This window comes from Trichomycterus rosablanca, chromosome 9, assembly GCF_030014385.1.
Source record: "Trichomycterus rosablanca isolate fTriRos1 chromosome 9, fTriRos1.hap1, whole genome shotgun sequence".
NCBI lineage: Eukaryota > Metazoa > Chordata > Actinopteri > Siluriformes > Trichomycteridae > Trichomycterus > Trichomycterus rosablanca.
In genome coordinates, this window is record NC_085996.1 from 23,796,464 (window position 1) to 23,817,253 (window position 20,790).

The window sequence follows — 20,790 nt, forward strand, 5'->3', positions numbered from 1 at the left end:
AGCTGAGATTCAATATGATGTATTCGAAATCCCAGCTCTGGTGTGCTAGCGTATTTTACTGCTGCACAACCTGAGCGGCCAATTACTGACTCTAACGTAAATTTCAGACATCTACAATGAAATTGTAAATAGTCATAAAGTACATTAAAGATATCTTACCTTTTAGATATTTTAAATATATTTTAGACATCTAAAACACATTAAATTGTTGATATCTTGAATGCAAGTAATGACTAGGCAAAACTAAGATAGGATTATTCAGAAATGTATTTTTGACTAATCAAAAGTCTTTTTAAGAGCCGCTCAGGTGGTGCAGCGGTAAAAACACATGCTGGAACCAGAGCTGGGATCTCAAATACATCTTAGCTCTGCCTGCCGGCTAGGCTGAGCAGCCACATGAACAACGATTGGCCTGTTGCTTAGATAGGGGTGGGATTAAACCGGATGGGGTCTCTCTCTCATAACTAATGAAATTACGACCTCTGCTGGTTGATTAATGGCAACTGCACAGAGACGGGAAAAGAGTGTCGTCAGGGTGTGTCTCTCCGTACACAGTGCTGAGCTGCACTGCACTCGTCAAAGTGTAGGTGATAAGATGCATACGGCATGTTGCCTACGTGCCTGAGGGGGCATGGGTTAGCTTCGTTCTCCTCAGTCAGAGCGGGGATCAGCATTGGTGGAGAGGAAACATGACGCCATCGGGCAATTGGATGCGCTAAAAAGGAAGAAAAGGGGGGAGAAAATGCATGAAATAATAATAATAATGAAAAAAAAGGTCTTTTTAAGAGATCTACAAATAAATGACAGATATATTAAACATAGTTTAGCTAGACAGCTTTTGTATTTATGCCATCCTGAATGATCATTCTGACTAGTCAAAGTGTAGCAGATGTATGTAGCATAATTTACATTTACTTTTTCTGCATTTAGCAGTTTACAGAAGTGCTTCTACAGTTTGGTTGTAGTTTGACCATATTATTTTCATGGCATGTTTATTAAAGTAAGCAGTCGTCTGAATGTGAAGTCAGGCCAGTCTAATTCACATTCTCATGTTTTAACATGCCTTTTTGTGCCACAACCATTTAAGCCACCCGAGATTTTGCAGGCTACAGTTCCGGTGACTTAGTGGCATCAATGATAGCATGCAATGTCTACCTGAAAATGTCATTTTTACTAGTCATATTTCAAATAAGAAATATTTTTCAGGATGTGTAAGTCTTCGAATGAAAAATCCAGTGACCATTTGAAATGTCTTAAAATATAATTGTAGATATCTTAAACTGATGTTCTTACTAGTAATATTGTAAATGCAGATATCTTGAGGTGTCATTTTGAATAGTCAAACTGTCATAGTTACTACTCATGACTCAATGTTAAAACAGCTTGCCGTTATTGGAACGCATTTAGGAATTAGCTTGCTGTTCACAACTGCAGCATCATAGTAAAAGAGAGTGGTGAAAAATGATACACCAGCTCATTCTGCTGTTTTTCCTATCATTCTATCAGACTGACCATGTTAATGTTTGTCTGCGGTTTCTCCAGGCGTTAATGTGGATCAGGCCTAAGCCCAGCAGACCTGTTCATAACAAACACAGTCGGAATAACTAAATGCATGCCTATTAGTCAAATACATGAACAGGTGGTTCATATGTTCTGTATGACACATTACTCTAAAGGAAATCTTTTGGGAACTCACACAAGGGCTAAAGGTTACATAGTAGATGGCAGATTCACAATTTTTAATCCAGTTATTTACCACAAGCATGAACAACAAAAACAGTTTTGTATTTTTTTATTTTGATACTGGTCCTGATGTAAGTGAACAAACAAGTGACAAATTAAAAGTAGATCTTAATAAAAGTGGAGAAATATAACTAGTGCAGTTAGTTTCCAGACAGGTGTAAAGTATTGGGTGTGGGTTCACTTGTTCTCTTAGGGAGAAAGGGTAATCAAAAAGCTCTGTCCTATCACCTGCTTATTTATATAAGGATTGTTTCTTCTAAGATGTCACTGGCTCCATTTACAGGTCAAATGGGCCATAGCAAAATTTAATGTGAATTGAAATGAAAATGAAGTGAATTATACACCGGTCAGGCATAACATTAAAACCACCTCCTTGTTTTTACACTCACCGTCTATTTTCTCAGCTCCACTTACCATATAGAAGCACTTTGTAGTTCTACAATTACTGACTGTAGTCCCAACTCTTTCTCTACATACTTTTAGCCTGCTTTCACTCTGTTCTTCAATGGTCAGGACCACTACAGAGTAGGTATTATTTAGGTGGTGGATGATTCTCAGCACTGCAGTGATAATGGCATGGTGGTGGTGTGTTAGTGTGTGTTGGATCAGACACAGCGATGCTGATGGAGTTTTTAAACACCTCACTGTCACTGCTGGACTGAGAATAGTCCACCAACCAAAAACATCCAGCCAACAGCGCCCGGTGGGCAGCATCCTGTGACCACTGATGATCTAAAAGATGACCAACTCAAACAGCAGCAATAGATGAGCGATCGTCTCTGATTTTACATCTACAAGGTGGACCAACTGAGTAGGAGTGTCTAATAGAGTGGACAGTGAGTGGACACGGTATTTAAAAACTCCAGCAGCGCTGCTCATACCAGCACAACACACACTAACACACCACCACCATGTCAGTGTCACCGCTGTGCTGAGAATGATCCACCACCTAAATAATACCTGTTCTGTGGTGGTCCTGACCATTGAAGAACAGGATGAAAGCAGGCTAAAAAGGTATGTAGAGAAATATATATGGTAAGTGGAGCTTCTATATGGTAAGTGGAGCTGATAAAATGGACAGTGAGTGTGGAAACAAGGAGGTGGTTTTAATGTTATGGCTGATCGGTGTATGCTATGATCTTTGCAGTCACCAGATCTAAGATTTTGTACTCACGTGTTGGACAGCACTCTTCATCTTTTAAAAGAATGGTGCTCCTACCCTCTAGTACAGTTCCATAGACTAGGTGAATTTATTTTAAGATGTCTTCAAGCTGGTCTGGATGTTCTTTGTGGCCCAGTACCTTACTAGCATATTTTATGTTATTTTTTCGATTTGTCACATGTCAATAGTGATCTGTCGATAGATTATTTGATATCTTGACAAAAATTCTCACTGTGTCTGTACAACTGACGTCTGTCCCTAAAGATGTCATTTAAATCAGCATGACAATGACAGTCACTCTGTTTACTTATGTAAATAACTTTAATGAAGCTTTCACCGCAACACCACATTTCACATTTATTTTTACAGAGAACCATTAACCACAGGTTAATAAATTAATGGCTTCCTGCAGTGTTTATGGCCACCAGTTTACTTAAATTAGTTAACTGGAAGCCTGACTGCCTGCTTGCTGTTATGGAAACGTTATCCTGTTGTAGCTTGTCGTAGCTGTTCTTGTATCACAAAAATGTGTAAAAAAAAAAACACAATCGCACTAGTGGGATTCAAACAATGATGATAGTAAAACTTGATCTCACAGCAAGACTCCAACCCACTCTGCTTAACACTACATTTTGTACGTATGTATGTAATGTATGTAGGTATGTATGTACAGAGGTGATATGAACTGGACTGTGTTCCCTCGGAGAACCCGAGTTTTGTCACTTTGTTTTTAATTTTGTCGTGTGCAATAGTGTAGCGTAAACAGTGTTGTATGTAACATTGAAATAAAAGCAGTTTGTTGATAGTTGTTTTTTGTTCCACATTATGGAAAATATAAATTTTAATATTTATTCATTTATTTATTAGGATTTCAATGCATTTTCTCCCCATTTTCCTCCCGATTTAGCGCAGTCAATTTGTCTTCCGCTGCTGAGGGATACCCGATTGCATCCGGGGAGAGCACGTCGCTGCTCCTGCCTCTTCCGACACATGCACAGCCCTCCTCTTTTCGCCCCTGCATTCTGCACTGGCTTCTCTTCCACCAGTCAGGGTCCTTACACAGCGTATGAAGATCCCACCCACACATAGTCCGGGACCCTGGTTGGCAGATAGAGAGGTGCTGGGTCGGAGGAAACGTATACATCACACACACACCAACTAATTGCTAAAACACATAAAAAGTGCTCGGTTGCAACACTTACTCTTAAATTACAGACTAAAAACAGCACAAGAACTATTTATTGGGGCCCAGCAGCTAAACACAGGCCTACAATATCCATGCCCAGTGCAAAGTCTTGGATGAATGGTGTAAAACACTCCATTGGACTCTATTAGAAGAGTGGAAACATATTCTAGGCTTCACCATTTGGTAGTCTGCTTACCTGCCTGAATCCACTATGCTGTAACTGTGAAGTTTGGTGGAGGAGGAATAATGATCTGTGTTTTTGATGGTTTCGGGCTGGGCAAATCAAAATGCTGCAACATAAAATGCCATTTTACAGAATTGTGTACCTTCAGCTGCTGTTCTGTGTGGCATCACAATTCCAGTGTACAAAAAGTAAGGTCCATCAAGAAGAAAAGGTAGAAAGAATTTAAATCGCCTGCACAGAATCCTGAATTCAACCTCATCCATCACCTTTGGTATGAACTAGAACACTGTGTATAAAATATACAGTAGCTCTACTATGCAAACAGTGCTCAACAATGTTCTTACAGTTTACAGTTCCTCCATAGTTGTTAGCTACAATGGGAAAACCAGCTCCACATTAATGTCCATAGTCTTCGATACATAAGGATGCACAGGTGGTTACTTTTACTAACACACTGCATACTTTAAACATTATTCGGTCGTTCCTTTCTATTAGACAGTTCCAGGCAGTACACATAGTCGTTCCGACATCCCACAACTATGTTTCGTCCCCACACAATAGGAGAGGAGAAGAGCTCTCCTGAAAAGACAAAATATGCTTTCAGCGTTCCCTGCTCTCCATCTAATATCCACATTGTTCCATCAGTTGAAACTGCAGCTACCAGGGTTCTAGTGCCCCATAGAGAACCATCAAAAACAAATGGACTGGAGTACACCTTGCCTGTGGTCTGGAAGCGCCACAGTATTGATCCATCTTTGGAATTTAAGCAGTACACAGAGCCATCGTGTGATCCACATACAACTGCTTGATTTGCTGGAGACAATGATGCGGAACTGTCATACTCAGTAGATCTGGTTTCGTCACTGGTCAGAGATGGCAGTGAAACAAAGCTTGGTGATGACAAGACGGGTCCATCCGTGACAAACTCCCATAACTGAAAAAAGGGTGAATAAGAGTATAAGTTTACATTAAACACTTGTAACTTTGTGCATAAAAAACTATAGTGTTTAAATGTATATTATATGTCAATATATAATGTTTGTGTCTCCTGTAGCATTTTAAATTGACAGTGTCTGATTACAGGATGCAGGTGGCTTTATATTTATGGTTGGACTATTATCCTCCTCCCAGGATTGACTAAGAGGTGTTACAAATACACAGTATACAGTGTATCACAAAAGTGAGTACACCCCTCACATTTCTGCAAATATTTCATTATATCTTTTCATGGGACAACACTATAGACATGAAACTTGGATATAACTTAGAGTAGTCAGTGTACAGCTTGTATAACAGTATAGATTTACTGTCTTCTGAAAATAACTCAACACACAGCCATTAATGTCTAAATAGCTGGCAACATAAGTGAGTACACCCCACAGTGAACATGTCCAAATTGTGCCCAAATGTGTCGTTGTCCCTCCCTGGTGTCATGTGTCAAGGTCCCAGGTGTAAATGGGGAGCAGGGCTGTTAAATTTGGTGTTTTGGGTACAATTCTCTCATACTGGCCACTGGATATTCAACATGGCACCTCATGGCAAAGAACTCTCCGAGGATGTGAGAAATAGAATTGTTGCTCTCCACAAAGATGGCCTGGGCTATAAGAAGATTGCTAACACCCTGAAACTGAGCTACAGCATGGTGGCCAAGGTCATACAGTGGTTTTCCAGGACAGGTTCCACTCGGGACAGGCTTCGCCAGGGTCGACCAAAGAAGTTGAGTCCACGTGTTCGGCGTCATATCCAGAGGTTGGCTTTAAAAAATAGACACATGAGTGCTGCCAGCATTGCTGCAGAGGTTGAAGATGTGGGAGGTCAGCCTGTCAGTGCTCAGACCATACGCAACATACTGCATCAACTCGGTCTGCATGGTCGTCATCCCAGAAGGAAGCTGACGCACAAGAAAGCCCGCAAACAGTTTGCTGAAAACAAGCAGTCCAAGAACATGGATTACTGGAATGCCCTGTGGTCTGACGAGACCAAGATAAACTTGTTTGGCTCAGATGGTGTCCAGCATGTGTGGCGGCGCCCTGGTGAGAAGTACCAAGACAACTGTATCTTGCCTACAGTCAAGCATGGTGGTGGTAGCATCATGGTCTTGGGCTGCATGAGTGTTGCTGGCACTGGGGAGCTGCAGTTCATTGAGGGAAACATGTCCTGTGATCACTGATGAAGGTCTAGAAGATGACCAACTCAAAACAGCAGCAATAGACGATCGATCGTCTCTGACTTACATCTACAAGGTGGACCAACTAGGTAGGAGTGTCTAATAGAGTGGACAGTGAGTGGACACAGTGTTTAAAAACTAAAGCAGCGCTGCTGTGTCTGATCCACTCATACCAGCACAACACACACTAACACACCACCACCATGTCATTGTCATTGCAGTGCTGAGAATTATCCACCACCTAAATAATACCTGCTCTGTGGTGGTCCTGTGGGGGTCCTGACCATTGAAGAACAGGGTGAAAGCAGGCTAAAAAAAAGCATGCAGAGAAACAGATGGACTACAGTCGGTAATTGTAGAACTACAAAGTGCTTTTTTATGGGAAGTGGAGCTGATTAAATGGACAGTGAGTTTAGAAACAAGGAGGTGGTTTTAATGTTATGGCTGATCAGTGTATGTTGAGGTGGGCATATTGCTGCTCACTCCTCCTCCAACCTGCGTGCAGGCCTTAACGGGACCCTTTTCCACCCATGCACTCTGCACAGGCACCTCTATCAGCCAATCAGGGTCCTTACACAGCGTTTGAAGACCCGCCCACATATTCCGGTCATCCCTCCCTGCAGGCACTGGCAATTATGCCCGCTAAATGATGTTTATATACCAACTATTATAAAAGTTTTGTCTTTATCTGTTTGGCTCTATCTAAATAAATAAATAATTAAATATCTATTAATTATCTAAATGATCTTTATTAAATTATTATTAATTTATTTAAATGTTCATTTATTTTTTTAAATGTAATTAAATTACATTATTAATTATCTTTATTTAATCTAAATCTAAATAAAGTAATAATTAAAGTATCTGTTGTATAGTTTCTTACCAGACTTCCATCATGGTTTAATGCACTGATGTTTCCACTTACTGATCCAATGCACACACAGGTAACAGAACAGCAAGGAGAGGAGAAAAATGGAGCTTTGCTGCAGTACTTCCACAGAAGTTTACCACTATCCTGTAGAAAGAATCAAGAATTATTTAGATCATTATAAATGCTGTGTCTAGAAATAAGAAATAAGATATCTAAACTCTAGTCCGGGATGCTAGGATAAATAAAAAGGTTCATTTATTCAAGGTTTATTTTTTATTTACTTCTTTGATTTGATTCGTTTGAAATGTTACTGACCATATGCAAGATGAATGGCTTGACTATAATACTAATTTATATAACAATGTAGTTTTTATGTATTTATTTTAGTCATCTACATTATTATATGCAGGTGTGCTAGATAGGTAGGTAAGTAGGTAACTCAATATCTCATCTGCAGATAGTCTCTTAAACAGTTAATTAAAATGAAACATAGATACTTAAGTACACACAAAATATTCATATTAATTATTCAGAAAAGTATTGGTGCTATTTATCAAGTCTTAGGTACTTCACACAAAACTGTTTAGCATGAAACAAAGCTTTATGTCTATGTGTATATTATCATCACATATAACTTATTATCATCACAATCAAGTCGGTTTTGATGTTCTCATACAGAAAGAGAATAGCCTGGACTCACTGGATTGAGACAGTGGAGCTGCCCTCTCAATGTGGCAGCATACAGCCGTCTGGGGAAAGAGTGGACACAGGGGGAGGAAAACACTGCACCACCTTCACAATAGTATTTCCACACACACTGCTTCATCTGAAACACACACAAACACACTGAACTGAATGTGTTCACATAAGACAAATGCTACATACAGATTCACATAAAATATCAAAGGTTATCAGAAATCAAATGGTTTTCAGGGTTCACCAGTTTGTCAAGCTTTAACACCAATGTTTCCCCCTCCCCTCACAATCCTAATTTTAACTAATTATAGAGAACGATATACAGTAAACTGCATAGTTATTTACCGTCTTAACTCTGAAATGAATCTAAATTGAACTTACCGTATACAGTATGTCATGAATACACAAAAGTTAAATGTATTAAAGCTTATATACACTGCAAAATGATTTACACTAAAGCGGTGATATTTACCCCATTACTGTAACACCCCTAAATTAGATCTGGTACATCCAGTTGCTATCCGAAAGTCACATAATTAGCTTAATGGAGCCCATGTGCTCAAAATGTGATCTCAAAATAAATACATAGACAGTGGTAACTCAGTTGTGAAGCTACTAGGCTAGTAATTAGAAGCTCTTTGTTTCAAGCCTCACCAGGGCCAGGTTGCCATTTTTGGACCCTTGAGCGAGATCAATGCTGGACTTGTCGCTCAGTGGTAGCTCAGTGGTTAAGGTATTAGACGAGTAATCAGAAGATTGCTGGTTCAACCCCTCCGCTGCCATTGCTGGGCCCTCAAGCAAGGTCTTTAACGTTTAGATTGTTTACATTCCAGAAATGTAATTACACCTGATTCTGAAAGGTATAAATGTTTAATAGGTGACAGATCTGGACAGACACTCTGTTGTTGTGGGCAAAGAATAACCATGAATCTTACAGGAAAAGACGTAGCTTTGATGGCAGCATGTGCCTCTGTAAAACCCTAATATTCACCTCAATGTTAACGGTATCTTCACACATATGCAGGTCACTCATGCCATGGTCCCTGATGCACTTTCAAAGCATGACAGATGTCTGTATAATATTCACCCTTTGCTGTTAATAGTCTAAATGGTCCATTTTGTCTTTTAAATGTTAAAGGGGTGAATAGTTATGCTACAAAGTGTATTTACTAATATTAAATAGGCGCTAAGTAAATAATTACTTCAGCGTTTACCTGTGGTTGAAGAGCATAGACATGTCCATCATGTGAACCAACAATAACCAGTCCAGTCTGAGAATCTACAGTGGGAGAACTCTTTATTGTATCTTCTGTTTTGAACATCCAGCATGTCTCTCCTGTGTCCACATGCAGAAAATACACCTGTCCATCATAACAGCCTAAAAGAAAGGCAAAAAATGACATAGCAGCTTATTTATTAATGAAATAAGAGCTTACAATTGTCAATACACCCAACTGTAACCTGTTGTTAATGGTTGAAAGTACTGTATTAACTTTCCTGAGCAGGAGGTACAGTTACATTTACATTTTCAGCATTTAGCAGACGCTTGTATCCAAAGCGACTTACACAATGAGCGGAACACGATGAGCAATTTAGGGTTAAGGGCCTTGCTCAGGGACCCAACAGTGGCAACTTGGTGGTGGCGGGGCTTGAACCAGCAACCTTTTGTTTACTAGTACCTTAACCACTGAGCTATCACAGGTACATCAAATATTAATACACTCACTTATTAATCATTAATTACAATGTCATAGTATTAATTATATTATTAATTACATGAATGTGTTACAATGCTTTAAATTGTAATATAGGCTTGGTGGGGAACTGTCGCCTCACAGCACAAGGTCCTGGTGCCCAAGTTCCAGGGGTTGAAATCCCAATAAAGATGTTTCACAAATACAGAAGGCACATGACATTACATGAACCTAACCACTGGGTGAACTAATATAAGTGCACCCTTAGTGCCGGTCCCAAGCCCGAACAAATACATGGGTTGAGTCAGGAAGGGCATCCAGTGTAAAAAAAAAACTGGTTACACAAGATTCATCAGTTCACAAGTTCAATGTCAAACACAGTCATGGACAATTTTGTACCCCCAACTTACCTCACTTGCATGTCTTTGGACTGTGGGAGGAACCCGGAAACCCACGCAGACACACAGAAAGGACCCAGACCTCCCCAGCTGGGAATCGAACCCAGGACCTTATTGCTGTGAGGCGACAGTGCTACCACTGAGCCACTGTGCTACCCAAGCTTTCTTCCTTTTTCTATTATTAGGGTTATACAAGGTTATCATATTGCAAGGTAACCTTTACCTACTTTATATGGTCAAAAGTATAAACTTATGCAACAAGAGAGGCTTTGGGGTGACAGAGTGTTGAGTTTTAGTGGCTACATTGTCACTCCCAGTCTCCTTTTTAAATGGCTGCTACTCCTGAAACAAAATACTGTTGGACATGATAAACTTGCATTTCATTTGCATCTCAATGTTATGCTATCCAGATTGTGACTACTAACCTACTGCTACGAGGTTCCCACATTTTGAAACAGCCGCAGAGGATTCTAGTCTGCCTCCTAGCACCCGCTCCCAGAGCACCTCTCCAGTGCTCAGATCCAGAGCTTGCAGTCTGTGTGAGTGAGAGCCGATGAAGACGATGGCCCGATCAGAACGTACCAGCAGGACCGGTGAGGCGTCCACACATCTGCCCGTATCGGAGCTCCAGCAGACCCGCAGCTCAAGAGGTAGCTCCTCTGATGTGATGTCCTGACCTTTCTCCTTTCCAGATGGAATATCCTGGTCTGTGTTTATGGGTCTTACCGAGAACTCAGTCTGACTTGGTTTGCTCAGAGATGAGGTACTAATATTTCCACTTGATGAATCTTGTGACTTGTCTTCTGTAATTTTACTCTGCTTTCTACTTCGAGAGTAATTCCAGTCTATAACCTCTCCAGCTCTTCTAACGAGTACAAATCCCATACTTCCTCTCTCTGAGAAAACCACAGGTGAGATGGGCGTCTCCGGGTTTATGTTGGAGGTCACTTCTGTGTGGTATCTTTTGGCTGGTATAGCTAGTGTAGAATCTTCAAGTTGTCTCTTGGATGATGTCTGGTTAGGATTGTGCTGTGTTGGTGTGGTGATGTGTTTCAGTACATCTGAGAAAGTGCCGTCTAGAATGACCTCTAGCAGACCTGTAGAGGACGCTCTCATAGTAAGAGTGATGTGATCAAAGAGCCGCAGAGCTTGAAGGGAATCCCCACCACTTAACATGAAGTGGGCATCTTCTGTGATGACCACATCATCTGGAAGACCAAGACATTCCTATCACACACAAACAAAGTTAACAAAGTTATTATTGCTAATGTGGTTCTACGTGTTACTAAATTATAGAGTATGCTTATATTTTTAGGTATTTTTTCTTATGACCTGGTTATTTTGTTTGTGTTTAGAAGTCGATGAAGACCATACAACTGTTACTTAGGCCCAGATGACTAAAAATATAGAATTAGAAGCCATTGCATGTGTGAGAGTGTCTGCAAAGGTTCCCTCGGGGAGCTCTGGTTTCCACCCATACTCCAAGACATGGTAGTGAGTTGAATTGGAAATACAAAATTGTTCATGACTGTGTTTGACACTTAACGACTTGAACTAATGAATCTTGTGTAACGATTAAATACTTGTCCTGTCATGAATGTAAGCAAAGTGTGTAAAACATGACATTAAAACCCTAATAAATAAATAAATGTATTTGTGAGTAGCCATAACCTCCTTAATTTATGGATTTCTGATTTAATATTACAAAATATCTCTTTACTTCTTCTTTTCCTCGGCCTTTGTCTCGTTCGTTTTGAGGGGTCAGCTTGGCACAATTTTTACGCCGGATGCCCTTCCTGACACAACCCTCCCTATTTTATCCGGGCTTGGGACCGGCACTACAATGCACTGGTTTGTGCATCTAGCGGCTAGGTATCTATAGGACAATTCAGTGTTTCCAATTAGCCTGGTGGCATGTTTTTGGACTGTGGGAGGAAACCGAAGCACCCGGAGGAAACCCACGTGAACACGGGGAGAACATGCAAACTCTGCAAAGAAAGGACCCGGACCGCCCCACCTGGGGATCAAACCCAGGACCTTCTTGCTGTGAGGCGACAGTGCTACCCACTAAGCCACCGTGCCGCCCTACAAAATATCTCTTTTCTAAAATGCCTAAATCTATACCTTAGCTAGGATGACTTAAACAGTGATTCAAAGCTAGTTTAATATACAGAAGTAGTATGTTGTAAGCATATAGGGGCTGGCCTTAACTTTTGGTGTCACAGGTCTCAAATGGCCCATAAACTTAACTGCTGCCTTAACTTTTACTATATTAAGGGTGACAGCTAAAACACTAAAATATTTCAACATGCAGTCATTTACCCACCATGTTATGCCTTATCATGGAAGTGTTCATTGTTAAGGCTTGTTTTGCAGCCATAAGACCTGTGAAACTTGCAGTCACTGAGAGAACAATGAACTTTAGACGAAAACTAAACTGAGGCAAAATTGGATCATGTAATAGGACAACAATCCCAAGCACACCAGAAAATCGACATTTAAAAGGGCTAAAAAACAAAAAATATTCAAAGTCTAGACCTCAACACCAGAGATGCAGTAGTGGGGGGGGGGGGGCATAAACATACGCCCTCAAACAACAGTGAACTGAAGCAATGTTGTTGAAGAAGGGTGAGCCAAAAATCTTCCAAAATGATAAGACTGGTGCTCAGGTGGCACAGCAGTAAAATATGATAACACACCAGTGCTGAGATCTTGAGGTCGAATGTCAGCTATGCTATCAGCCATCCAGACGCTTACACAGACACACAACTGGCTGTGTCTCTAGAGGGCAGGACAATGGCTGAAGTGGGTTTTCTTATAACTGCTGCAATTGCAGCTTCTGCTGGCTGATCGATGGTGCCTGAACACTAAAATGGGTGAGATTAGTGCTCTCCATATGAACCTGCCTCATGCAGGTCAAAAGGTGTCGGTACTGTACATCTGTGATGGCTGCATGTAATACTGAAACCAGTTTTTATTGACTGTGAAATTAAAGATCCAGACTTTGAATTGTAGGATCCAAGAAATATACAAAAATCCTCGTACCTTCCATAGTGTCTGCAGTCTTTCCCTTACAGTCTCTACATCTTCCAGTGCAGTGTGTTTACCACTGATCTCTCTCTGTCTTTCATACATTCTCATTAGCTTCTCCATTGCTACTTTCCCTATTGAAACACAACCATGAGAGAAGTAAAACAAGGTTGTGTGTTACAATCAGAAACATAATATCTGTTATAAAGGCGTAGAAAATACCATGATTGGTGAGTGGCAGTTCTGGAACCAGTAACACAGTATCTGGAATGCAGTGGCTGGGCACGAGCTGAGAGAGTCCCTGAGAAACTGCCATCTCAAGAGATGTAGAGGAAAATGATGAGTCTTCTAAGACCTCAGTGTTGTTGTGGACATGACCTTCTTGGTAAACCTTATGTTCCAAGGCGATGTTTCTGTGGTTGGAGGTGGGCACTACAAAAGCTACCAATCTGCTGCTGTCATGTAGACTGACCACAGCGGTATCCACCTCAGGCAAACTTTCCAAAGCCTGGCACGGGAAGAAAAAACAGAAATACTATAAAACACTTTATTATGAAAGGTTAAACAATCCAGAAACCTGGAGAGAACCGGAAAGACTGATAAGCTTTGATATATTTTTCCATTTTTAAGTTCACCTTATCTTTGATGGTGGATTTTAGTCTTATTGTTTTATAAATAGTGCTTTTGACTGGTATTTGGAGTACTAAAGGATAATAATGTCATGGCCAAAGCTTCTCAGCTTTAAGCCTTTCACATATTCATATTATTATTGTTGGATACTATGATAAGTATTTTGCCATGCACTACCATTGTCTATGTTAAAAACAATTATTGTTGATTTGATCATATTTGAATAGTCAATGAAACCTCATTTAAAGATGAACAGCTGGCTTGCAGACTTAATTGTTATTAAAAAAGGCTGTATCCCAAATTACTGGAATATGAACTACATCAGAAAAGCAACAATAGCATTGGTGTTGTCTTAATCTGACAATAATTAGTAAAGTAGGGTGATTAGAAATTCTGTTCCAGTGCATAAAACTTAATTAACCAAGAAAAACTCTTAGTTAATAATCTATTTTATATAATTATTGCTAGTATCTAGGGGGTGCAGTGGAAACATACACTAGCGCACTGGTGCTGAGATCCGGGGTTTAAATCTCAATGGCGCTATTGGCCGGTTGGTCATTTACACAGACATGATTGGCTATATCTGAGGATGGGGGGGCTAAATAGCCTATCCATTGGAAGGTGCACTTGTTAGTACACTCTGTGTGGCTGTCACAAGCCTGGATACAAATAAGGAGGGTTGCTTCAGGAAGGGTGTAAAAACTGTGCCAAATCAGGTATGCGGACCAGAATGGTCAATCGTGGCAGCCCCTAAATATGGTAAACATGCCAGTATCTATGTAAAGTATTTAAAATTAAATTGACACTCTCAATGGTTTTATAAAAGACGGTGGGCTGGGGATAAGTCAGGGTAAAGGTTCTTAGGTTGGGAAATAAAACACATTAACAATTTACATTTTTATCTTATAAAAATTACATCCACTAAAACTTTACAATCATCAATACAAGTAAGTGATTTACACTGAAAGACCCCCACCTGTTGCAGTGCATTAAGGTGTACCTGCTGGCCATGGCGTTTGACCAGCCTATCCTTCCTTCCCAGATAATATAGTTGAGAGTTCTGCACCATCGCCCAGTCCCCTGTAGCACGCATCACTCCCTTAGCAGTACATATCTCATCGTCTAGCAGACACACCCTCTCCCGGCCACCTGTAAAATATATACAGTATATACACACAGGTAAATGATACAATTGGATGCATTAGTATTTTTATTAATAGCACCAACCTTTAAGCTTTAGTATTTCTGTTATAGCTATGAGTAATAATTGTAAAATATTATATATTATTTACAATTTCTGCTTCTTTCAGATTTATAAACAATGAATTTATAAAGGCGCTTGCATGACCCAGTTGGTTAAATATCAAAAATGTTTAAATGAAATGAGAACAAATGGTTCTATATTATTACCTATGAAAATTTGGCCTTCTCCTTCAGTCACCAAACATCCTCTCTCGTCTCTTACTTCCACAACAGTGTCCCTTAGAGGCTCCCCAAGAGGCACAGATGCAGCTGTCCTTTCAAATAAGATAAATAATAAACATGTTCTGGACCATCATTCATTTTACTTCAACATCCCACAACAAAGCATTCAAGATCTGGATAGTATTTAAATAAGTTTTAAAACTGTTCTGGAAGCAATGGGTGGCCCAACTCCATATTAGCTTCTTTATTCATGTGATTGCAGTAGGCACTGTTGTTATCCGTTAGTCTTATTCTTCTTATTATTATTCCACCCGTTTTTTGTCCAGCTTTCTTCATCCACAATTTTCGAGATATTGACGCCGTTTCAACTCTAAATTGTCCGCTGATGACACCACTGCTTGTATACAGCTTTTGGATTTGCACACCCGTTCACATGCCATATACAGTGTATCACAAAAGTGAGTACACCCCTCACATTTCTGCAGATATTTAAGTATATCTTTTCATGGGACAGCACTGACAAAATGACACTTTGACACAATGAAAAGTAGTCTGTGTGCAGCTTATATAACAGTGTAAATTTATTCATCCCTCAAAATAACTCAATATACAGCCATTAATGTCTAAACCACCGGCAACAAAAGTGAGTACACCCCTTAGTGAAAGTTCCTGAAGTGTCAATATTTTGTGTGGCCACCATTATTTCCCAGAACTGCCTTAACTCTCCTGGGCATGGAGTTTACCAGAGCTTCACAGGTTGCCACTGGAATGCTTTTCCACTCCTTCATGACGACATCACGGAGCTGGCGGATATTCGAGACTTTGCGCTCCTCCACCTTCCGCTTGAGGATGCCCCAAAGATGTTCTATTGGGTTTAGGTCTGGAGACATGCTTGGCCAGTCCATCACCTTTACCCTCAGCCTCTTCAATAAAGCAGTGGTCGTCTTAGAGGTGTGTTTGAGATCATTATCATGCTGGAACACTGCCCTGCGACCCAGTTTCCGGAGGGAGGGGATCATGCTCTGCTTCAGTATTTCACAGTACATATTGGAGTTCATGTGTCCCTCAATGAAATGTAACTCCCCAACACCTGCTGCACTCATGCAGCCCCAGACCATGGCATTCCCACCACCATGCTTGACTGTAGGCATGACACACTTATCTTTGTTCTCCTCACCTGATTGCCGCCACACATGCTTGAGACCATCTGAACCAAACAAATTAATCTTGGTCTCATCAGACCATAGAACATGGTTCCAGTAATCCATGTCCTTTGTTGACATGTCTTCAGCAAACTGTTTGCGGGCTTTCTTGTGTAGAGACTTCAGAAGAGGCTTCCTTCTGGGGTTATAGCCATGCAGACCAATTTGATGTAGTGTGCGGCGTATGGTCTGAGCACTGACAGGCTGACCCCCCACCTTTTCAATCTCTGCAGCAATGCTGACAGCACTCCTGCGCCTATCTTTCAAAGACAGCAGTTGGATGTGACGCTGAGCACATGCACTCAGCTGCTTTGGACGACCAACGCGAGGTCTGTTCTGAGTGGACCCTGCTCTTTTAAAACGCTGGATGATCTTGGCCACTGTGCTGCAGCTCAGTTTCAGGGTGTTGGCAATCTTCTTGTAGCCTTGGCCATCTTCATGTAGCGCAACAATTCGTCTTTTAAGATCCTCAGAGAGTTCTTTGCCATGAGGTGCCATGTTGGAACTTTCAGTGACCAGTATGAGAGAGTGTGAGAGCTGTACTACTAAATTAAACACACCTGCTCCCTATGCACACCTGAGACCTAGTAACACTAACAAATCACATGACATTTTGGAGGGAAAATGACAAGCAGTGCTCAATTTGGACATTTAGTGGTGTAGTCTCTTAGGGGTGTACTCACTTTTGTTGCCGGTGGTTTAGACATTAATGGCTGTATATTGAGTTATTTTGAGGGAAGAATAAATTTACACTGTTATATAAGCTGCACACAGACTACTTTTCATTGTGTCAAAGTGTCATTTTGTCAGTGTTGTCCCATGAAAAGATATACTTAAATATCTGCAGAAATGTGAGGGGTGTACTCACTTTTGTGATACACTGTATACCCATTTTTTGCCCTATTCACTTCCAATCATTTTTTGAAAGGCAGGTTGATATACCGAACATCTGCTTACACGACAGCTTGAACACAGTTACAGTCACCTGTCTGGGCAAAAGTATTCACACGCCCACAAACTGCATGTCTTGTATGCAGCTTTTGGATCAGCACACCCGTTTGCCCGCCACACCCATTTTTATACCCTTTTTTCGCCCCATTCAATTTCATTCAATTTTTTAAATTTCGAGATATCAACACCTTTCCAATCCTAAATCATCCGGCCCGTTGATGTCACTGCGACTTGTATACAATTTTTAGACACACACACCTGCTCACCCGCCACGCCCATTTTTTTTGCCCTATTCACTTTCATTCAGTTCCATTCTCTTTAATTCTCGTTTATGAAACCGCGGCTTCTATGATATTTTTGAATATGCACATACAGTCACCCGCCATTGCTGCAATCACCGGGTCCTTGTTTACAGCATTTGGATACGAGTACTAGTTTACCCGCCACGCACATTTTTATACCCATTTTTGGCCCCATTCACTTCTATTTTGAAAGGCAGTTTGATCTACTGAACTTCTGTTCAAATGACAGCTTGAACACACACAGTGACCTGTCTGAACAAAAGTATTCACACCCCCACATACTACATGACCAAAAGTATTGAATTTTGAATAAGGTAGGAGCTTAGATATGATTGATTATTATTTAATCTGGGTTTATTGACAGCAGCTGGCGTTTTAGAAGTTGGGGATTAATTACGAAATCATTTGTTCTATCTGCTACGCACAACGGTGTCGTCATCTGTCCTCCACCTGCAGTCGCTTTGGATAAAAAGTGTCTGCTAAATGCTGTAAATGTAAATTGTTTTTTTAAATTTATTTTAATTGTTTTTCAGTTGTATTTCAGTGTGTCTTTTTATATTTGTGTTATTTTCAGTGTGTAAGTGTCAAAAACAAACCTATTATTTTACATTAGCCTTAAATATATGCAGTTCCACAGGACCATGGAACACACTGACAGGTTTCCTGTACATCCTTATGGGAAAAAATACCTTGAAACTCAAAACCACTCCCAAAACCAACTGATGTCGAGTTTCAAGGTCCCACTGTACTGGACAGATTTGATCTGGAGAACGTCAGCGCCCTGAACACAACCCAATTAAAATGTTAAATAACTTTGGGATAAACTGGAATGTTCATAGTGTTTGTTTGTTTATTAGGATTTTAACGTCATGTTTTACACTTTGGTTACATTCATGACAGAAACGGTAGCTACTCATTACACAAGATTCATCAGTTCACACAAGATTATATCAAACACAGTCATGGACAATTTAGTGTCTCCAATTCACCTCACTTGAATGTCTTTGGATTGTGGGAGGAAACCGGAGCATCCGGAGTAAACCCACGCAGACACGGGGAGAACATGCAAACTCCACACAGAAAGGACACGGACCGCCCCACCTGAAGATCAAACCCAGGACCTTTGAATGTTGATAGTGAGCCAGGCCTTCTGGTCACATGACAGTGCCTGACCTCAACTATATTTTATTAATTGAATTGGCGCAAATGTTCACAGACGTGAGCCATCCAATAGAATAATCCTGTGTGTATTGTATTGTTTTGCACTCGTGTTCTGTGTTGCACCCTGGTCCTGGTCCTGGAGGAACAGTGTTTCATTTTAATATGTACAGTGTATCACAAAAGTGAGTACACCCCTCACATTTCTGCAAATATTTCATTATATCTTTTCATGGGACAACACTATAGAAATGAAACTTGGATATAACTTAGAGTAGTCAGTGTACAGCTTGTATAGCAGTGTAGATTTACTGTCTTCTGAAAATAACTCAACACACAGCCATTAATGTCTAAATAGCTGCAACATAAGTGAGTACACCCCACAGTGAACATGTCCAAATTGTGCCCAAATTTGTCGTTGTCCCTCCCTGGTGTCATGTGTCAAGGTCCCAGGTGTAAATGGGGAGCAGGGCTGTTAAATTTGGTGTTTTGGGTACAATTCTCTCATACTGGCCACTGGATATTCAACATGGCACCTCATGGCAAAGAACTCTCTGAGGATGTGAGAAATAGAATTGTTGCTCTCCACAAAGATGGCCTGGGCTATAAGAAGATTGCTAACACCCTGAAACTGAGCTACAGCATGGTGGCCAAGGTCATACAGCGGTTTTCCAGGACAGGTTCCACTCGGAACAGGCTTCGCCAGGGTCGACCAAAGAAGTCGAGTCCACGTGTTCGGCGTCATATCCAGAGGTTGGCTTTAAAAAATAGACACATGAGTGCTGCCAGCATTGCTGCAGAGGTTGAAGACGTGGGAGGTCAGCCTGTCAGTGCTCAGACCATACGCCGCACACTGCATCAACTCGGTCTGCATGGTCGTCATCCCAGAAGGAAGCTGACTCACAAGAAAGCCCGCAAACAGTTTGCTGAAGACAAGCAGTCCAAGAACATGGATTACTGGAATGCCCTGTGGTCTGACGAGACCAAGATGAACTTGTTTGGCTCAGATGGTGTCCAGCATGTGTTGCGGCGCCCTGGTGAGAAGTACCAAGACAACTGTATCTTGCCTACAGTCAAGCATGGTGGTGGTAGCATCATGGTCTTGGGCTGCATGAGTGTTGCTGGCACTGGGGAGCTGCGGTTCATTGAGGGAAACATGAATTCCAACATGTACTGTGACATTCTGAAACAGAGCATGATCCCCTCCATTCGAAAACTGGGCCTCATGGCAGTTTTCCAACAGGATAACGACCCCAAACACAACCTCCAAGATGACAACTGCCTTGCTGAGGAAGCTGAAGGTAAAGGTGATGGACTAAACCCAATTGAGCACCTGTGGCGCATCCTCAAGTGGAAGGTGGAGGAGTTCAAGGTGTCTAACATCCACCAGCTCCGTGATGTCATCATGGAGGAGTGGAAGAGGATTCCAGTAGCAACCTGTGCAGCTCTGGTGAATTCCATGCCCAGGAGGGTTAAGGCAGTGCTGGATAATAATGGTGGTCACACAAAATATTGACACTTTGGGCACAATTTGGACATGTTCACTGTGGGGTGTACTCACTTATGTTGCAGCCATTTAGACATTAATGGCTGTGTGTTGAGTTATTTTCAGAAGACAGTAAATCTGCACTGCTATACAAGTTGTACACTGACTACTCTAAGTTATATCCAAGTTTCATGTCTATAGTGTTGTCCCATGAAAAGATATAATGAAATATTTGCAGAAATGTGAGGGGTGTACTCACTTTTGTGATACACTGTACTTATATATAGCTGAAATGACAATAAAGCTATATATTAATAAATAAATATATAAATATAATTAAATTATTATATATTGGTAATCTAGGGTGAGTGTACATCCAGTGTTTCACTTCCCTGTAAATCAGGGTGTATTTACATCTGTACAAAGTGCTTTTACGTATCTGTTCTGATGAATAAAGAGTGAATAATCTCTCAGTATTCAGAGCCTGGGCTCTGAACTGAGCCAC

The 20,790-nt window shown here is 40.9% G+C and overlaps 1 protein-coding gene across 1 annotated transcript in view; it reads right to left on the reverse strand.

Annotated features, from left to right (window-relative positions):
- Positions 1–3,207: 3,207 nt before the first annotated feature.
- The window catches only part of LOC134320620 (beta-alanine-activating enzyme-like), a 31,547-nt gene continuing 13,964 nt past the window's right edge, over positions 3,208–20,790 (reverse strand). The window contains exons 6-14 of the mRNA XM_063002118.1: positions 15,172–15,278; positions 14,738–14,910; positions 13,354–13,639; positions 13,147–13,265; positions 10,527–11,328; positions 9,224–9,387; positions 8,014–8,139; positions 7,326–7,457; positions 3,208–5,209 (exon numbers count right to left, since the gene is read on the reverse strand). Coding sequence (XP_062858188.1) covers positions 4,739–5,209; positions 7,326–7,457; positions 8,014–8,139; positions 9,224–9,387; positions 10,527–11,328; positions 13,147–13,265; positions 13,354–13,639; positions 14,738–14,910; positions 15,172–15,278 — 2,380 coding nt within the window. The 3' untranslated portion in view covers positions 3,208–4,738. The remainder of the gene's footprint in view (positions 5,210–7,325; positions 7,458–8,013; positions 8,140–9,223; positions 9,388–10,526; positions 11,329–13,146; positions 13,266–13,353; positions 13,640–14,737; positions 14,911–15,171; positions 15,279–20,790) is intronic.